Raw genomic sequence first — 6,158 nt, 5'->3', positions numbered from 1 at the left:
TAGACCATTAGCTCATCTAACTGGACTTGAGGATTACTAGTAGCAAGGTTTCATGGTTTGTAGCCAGATTATTCACCAACCTTATCTGGGAATGACAGAAAGTGTGTTTTGCCACTAGATTGTTGCTGGTAGCTAGAAATGGGTAGTTTTTCATCAATACATGGAAGGCCAGAAGGCCCTGAAGACCTGTTTTAGTGCACCTCTGCATATAGCCTCAAAGTTGTAGTTTTCTTCAGGACATGCATGCATAAGTATAATCAGTCATGTTATTGGAATATTGCCTTTCTGTAAATTTTGCACTCAAAAGTAGTGCACAACAAAAGATAGTCCTTCCCCAGCATACTGATTGGCCCCTTTTGATACATGCTGCCATTTACTAGGGTAACCTTTTCACCTGTTTGCTCTTTTCAAGTCGTTAACAAACTCTGCAGACTGCTGGTGCCGGATTTCGCTGCTCTTTGTCAGTCTTTCTAAGGCACTCACCAGCTCCTGCACTCTGGCTTTCAGCTTCTTTTCTCTGAAAAGCACAAAGCAGAATTATCACCATATACCAAGTGGTCAGGACAAGAGGGGAATGCATAAAAACAAAATGGAAATGGCAATTCTTGTGTTTCTCAGGTGTCAGGTAACCACAGCAGCCCAGCAGCTTGTCATACTTGTGCCAGTCCCAATGCTCTGGACCTGATGCTATGTAAAGGAAAGCACAGGTTTGGTTTCCTTCTGGGCGGCGAAATGGGCACACCTGAGAAGGAGCAGCACTGCAGTCACTCCCATCCTACTGGTGTAGTACAAGTATTGTTGCCAAAACATTCACAGATAGGTGTTCTGGTTTAGACCGTTCTAGTTTAGGATTGCTGCAGTCTAGAGCAGAGCAGACCCTGCCATCCTACAGAGAACTGTCTTTGCTGCCACTTGACCCTATTCTATTAATGTTTTAATTCTTGTGTACTTATCATTTATTACTGCATGTTTTAATCTTTTGTACACCACCCAGAATAGTGCTTTGCACTAATGGGGAGCTATATAACTCAAATAAATAAAATAAATAGATCAGCACTAATTTCAATAATGTTGTTAAAATGGTGCCACAGACCAATGTATTCCTTTCCCTCATTTCAGTGAAAAAACACATGTATGGTAAGCATACCCATGTCTAGTTTGCCATATGCAATTGCCTTAAAATATTCTCTAGTTCTATCTGTGTCGCATGTTTTAGCCCCACAATTAAGTTTGTGTAAGGTGGAGAATTGGGATTTCATACATTTTTTGTAACAGATCTTAGCCATGCGGCTTTGATTGTTGCAATGAAGGATACGGGCCCTCATTCCACGCTTGGTCGCAAAGGATTACAGTGATCTCCTTTGAAAACAGCAACTCATGGCAATGAATGGCTGTGACAAGGTGAGAAGCAACACTGCAGAAAGTCTCCGACAACCCAGTGATACTTCCAAGGAGCTGAAAAATAAATCATCTGCCTACACAATTTGACACAGCTTATGGCCTGTAGAACAAGAGAGACTTTTGGGGCACTTAATTAGCATGTGCTCCACAACGGCCCTGTGGGTGGCACTGTTCTACAACACCAGAAGGAGCAATCCAGGCATTTCAAGTGGATCAAATAGGTATATATTTTAAAAGATATACTAGAAATTTATTTAAATTGCAAGCACTTATTAAACATGTATGCAAAGGAGATAGGTCTCCATCTGAAAAATAATGAAGAGTTAATAAGATAGGCTAAACGATATCGTAAGTGCTGTATGTGAAAACATCCTAAACATTTTTCAGAGCCTAACAAAGTCAGCCTAGGGGAACTTTCTGTCTCTCTTGATACTATCCATGGAAGTTAAAGAAATCCAGAATATTTGAGGGACCCTCCCTCAACAATCCTTCACAATTAATCATACCACTAGAATACGAGGAAAGAAACTTTTTCAGCCCAGGGGCTCAATTCCAAATTGGAAAGCGTGTGTGTTTCACCAGTGTCAAAGACATGGGAGTTGGGGCTGAAACAAAGTCCAGATGTAATTCTTAACAAATTGAAACCTCCCCCCCTCCAACACAGCTTAATTCCAGCACATTGATTCAGAGATTAGCCCAGTTCAGGGGCTTCCTAGGATATCAAGCACAGGTGAACTCCATAACAGTGAACATATACACCAAGTCAAGAGTTTGCCTTAAGCAAGTAGTTTGTCATTTCCCCTGCAGAATATATAAATCAATGAAACAGAAAGAAACAGCAGCAACCCCATTCATAAAACATTTATAAACCAACCTGGATATTTATAAGCTATACATATAACCCATATTTATTAGAAACAGAAATTATTTGGGCAGAGGGGCCAGTGGTTTTCAGACCTGCTCTAGTTATTTTATACTGCATTATTCCTATAGGAACCACCTCCCATTCAATTAATAAAAAATAATTTTCAAGCATTTTCCTTTCAGAAACATGTTCCTTAACATGTACATAGCCAGCTTGTCACTGATTGATTTAAGAATCGCTTCAAATTTTTCCTACAGCAAGAAGATGCTCCTGCAGGAAAACAGCATACACATAGTGTGGCACAAGTATTTATTTCACCACTAGTATATGGACTGGGTTGGGCAGAATAATTTTTTTAGAAAAGTCATATTCCATCATCCGTCTTGAGCACAGGCTGCTATTGTTAAATATTCTGATGATATAAACCAAATTTCAAAATTATTCTCTGATACATTCTGGGTTCTTCTGGCAGGAGTCATCTTTCAAACAAAGAATGACAAATTTTGTGTCCAGTTATATATGCAGAACATTTCAGCAAATCAGAAAACAGTTCCTTAATTTGTCACAAGACAGTTTCTTTAAACAAAATAGCACCTGCAGTTCTTATCAAGAAATATGAGAACTGCAGGTGCTATTTTGTAATTACACACAAGGTATCCTCTGCAGTTTTTCTTTTGGTACCCCTTTGCTGGGATACTAGCATTTTTCCACAGGTAAATATGACACATTCCAAATCTTTAAAAGGGCCAAGGTGTCTTTTGGCTCAGGAGATATCAAGGAACGTTGAGATTAATGGAAAGGCAGGACTCTCTGAATCCTGCAGATGGCTACACCATTATGGGATGCAGCCCGTATAGCCTCTGTTGCAGTCTGTCTCAGGACTTTTCACTGAACTCTACCAGAACCCCCCAGGGTTCCCACTAATGTACATGGTAATTAGGTCATGGAACGAGTGAAGTGTGGAATAAATGCTGGCAAGAAGCTGTGAATACGATGCTTTGGGAGAAGCAATGGATTTTCTCTTATGCACAGTTTATGTTGGTGTCAATTTACAAACCCTTGCAGTGCCAACAGAATGGACAATTTTGCAACCTGTTTTTAATGTATATTTGGTGGGGTGTTTATGGTAGAGAAGAGGACAGTTTTTTGTTTCTGTTTTGTTGCCTCTTCTAAACAAGAGCCCCTACACTTCATCTAGATAGAAGATCCAATTGAAACGGTTAAATCCTCTGACAACTAGAAGCAATGTTCAATCAAAATAAATTTTAACAGGAAACCAGTATGACTGAGGAGTATGCATGCATGCATGCATGTATTTATTTATTTATTTATTTATTTATTTATTTATTTATTTATTTATTTATTTAACTTATATGCCGCCCACACTACCCAAAGGTCTCTGGGCAGCTTACAACATTTAAAATAGAGTAAAAAGACAAAACAATTAAAATGCAATTAAAATTGTATTTGATGTACTTGAGTACTTGATGTTATTATTTTTTAGACTAAGATTATAATGGTTATTTGTCTCCACCCACTTTCCTATGGGTTCTTCAAGTTTTTCAGAAAGGTCCCTGGCTGACTGGGATCTGAACCTTGATTTTCTATATTCAAGCTATACTGATGCTAGAAAACATTTACTGTGAATCAGTGAGTTCACAGTAAGCAGGGTGCCTTAATTGAGCCTCTGTAATTTATTTATTATTGGCAAGGTGAAAATGGCAATCTATTGCATTAGGTGAACTGTATAAGATGAATGTAGCTTTTGGCACCAGCAAAATGCTATATAATAAGTGACATAAATCAAAAGTAACAAAACTAACAATTTCAGAGTCAAGACTTCACCCTTTAGCTACAAGATTAAAAATCACTGGCAGCTGAACTGCATCACTTCCAACCCCCACCCCCACCCCCCCAATGTCTGGTAAAAGACATGTTTCCATGCCTCTGTGGTCTCCTTCGTGAGGCTGTCACAAGATTGTACTTCCTGAACAGAACGGACATGTCAGTGATCCAAACTTCTAGTCTACAGGGAGTTAAATTGAATGCGTTCTTGCAAACCCCAAAACAATCTTTAAGTGTAACTGTTTGCAGTCAGCAGTGATCTGTTCCAGATTCGAACTGGGGAAATGGAGCCAAATATCTTTGTATTTTATATTTTTAAACTAAGTAATTAACTGTGGCATAAAATGCATTTTAAATAAACCAGTGTGGGTTGCCTCTGATTCACAAATTACTGCGTTCGTCATGATTAATGGGGTAGAGAGCATTTTCTTTTAGTACTATGTATTTACTCCAAAGGAATAAGAGAGATTTTAAATCCTTCTCTTGTTCTCATCCATTTTTTATAGAATCCTGGAAATCTGACACAACCCACTCCCACCAAAAACAAAAAACACACAACCCGCCCTCAATTAGATCATCTTTATCCTCTGCTCGGCTGGTGCATGATTGTTCCCTACAGGACATTTCTCTCATTTCCTCCCCCGTGGAGTAACTGCTATAAGTGCTCCTGACCAGTTGGAGGATTTATTAAGGAAGAGGCAAGAGGCAAAATGGTGAAGGCAAAATAGTCAGTGAGTCTCATGGCCACCAAGTAGGTAACAAAGAAAACACGCACAAAAAAGCCAGCGTATTTCCCAAGAAATGTCTCTATTTTCAGGAAAGGGCATAAGAGTTCTTCAGACAAGATTTCTTTTTCTTATACAGGAAATCTTAATGTATAAAAATACACTATTTAATATTTGGTTTGAAATATACATCGGCATTTATTTTCTACCACAGAATACTCATGCCATGCTATTCTTATGTTTTATTATGCATTTCTCATTCAATGTACTATCTGTCAACTTTCATACACACTTAAAAATCACCTCTCTCTCAAGAGGGGAGGAACGGGGTGACCTACTGGCAAACACACACACACACACACACACACACACACACACACGCACACGCACACGCACACGGATGCGTGTACACACACACACTTCCAGTACAGCGTACTCAGAAGTCATTTATTAGTAACCCCCTTCTGGAATTGCTCTGAGTCTGTACAGTATAGCTTGCCCATGGCTACACAGGCTGCTTCTCCTCTCAGAAGCTGCATGCGCGTGTATATGCACACATATGCACACACATTTTCCAGACTGCTACTTAAATCTGCATGAGCATATATTATTAAGAAAACACACAAAGCTCTCTCCTTTGAATTTGACAGTATCGCTATGGAACAATTCAAAAAGGATGAAAAATGAAGGTTTATTGAACAAGAGGACTGTCTGTCCATCCTGAAGAGATAATGAAAAGACATCAACATTTTTGAAATAATTAAGGCCACAGTGACACATGCCTTAGTTACATCCTGCACTGTACATGGGGCTGCCTGCCTTTGGAAAGTGTTCAGAAACTTCAGTGGGTCTACAATGCTGCTGCCAGATAGTTAACTAGAGCCGGATACAGGGATCCCATAACTTTCCTGTTACAACATCTCCTCTCGCTGCTGCGCTGTTTCCAGACACATCTTTAATGTGCTGATAGAAACTTTGAACATTACTTCTAATCCTCTTTCCTCTTGACTACCATTTTAATTCAAAGAATAAATCTTATACCAAAATGACTGTAAATTTATAATTTGTCCTTCATGGAAAGTGTGTGTGTGTATGTGTGTGTCTGTGTGTGTCTGTGTGTGTGTCTGTGTGTGTGTGTGAGTATTGTTTTGATTATGGTGGGACTGGTGAGACATAAGATGCCAAAGGTAGAGGACCACTGGTTTGTGCCATTTCTATCACAGGCACCTATTCATGGAGCATTCTGTCAAATGTCACTGATTGGAGATGGAGTTGAATGCAGGGCAGGAAGATGGATGTGTTTCTACCAGACCAATAACGTT

At 39.3% G+C, this 6,158-nt stretch overlaps 1 protein-coding gene across 5 annotated transcripts in view; it reads right to left on the bottom strand.

Annotated features, from left to right (window-relative positions):
* Window positions 1-6,158, bottom strand: part of MCC (MCC regulator of Wnt signaling pathway) — a 320,126-nt gene that overhangs the window by 6,868 nt on the left and 307,100 nt on the right. For all 5 annotated transcript variants that reach the window (XM_020780019.3, XM_072992456.2, XM_020780020.3 and 2 more), the window contains one exon: window positions 395-517. In XM_020780019.3, the coding sequence (XP_020635678.3) occupies window positions 395-517 (123 nt within the window). The remainder of the gene's footprint in view (window positions 1-394; window positions 518-6,158) is intronic.

This window comes from Pogona vitticeps, chromosome 2 (assembly GCF_051106095.1).
Source record: "Pogona vitticeps strain Pit_001003342236 chromosome 2, PviZW2.1, whole genome shotgun sequence".
NCBI classification, from domain to species: Eukaryota; Metazoa; Chordata; class Lepidosauria; order Squamata; family Agamidae; genus Pogona; species Pogona vitticeps.
This window is presented reverse-complemented; position numbering and strand designations above follow the sequence as displayed.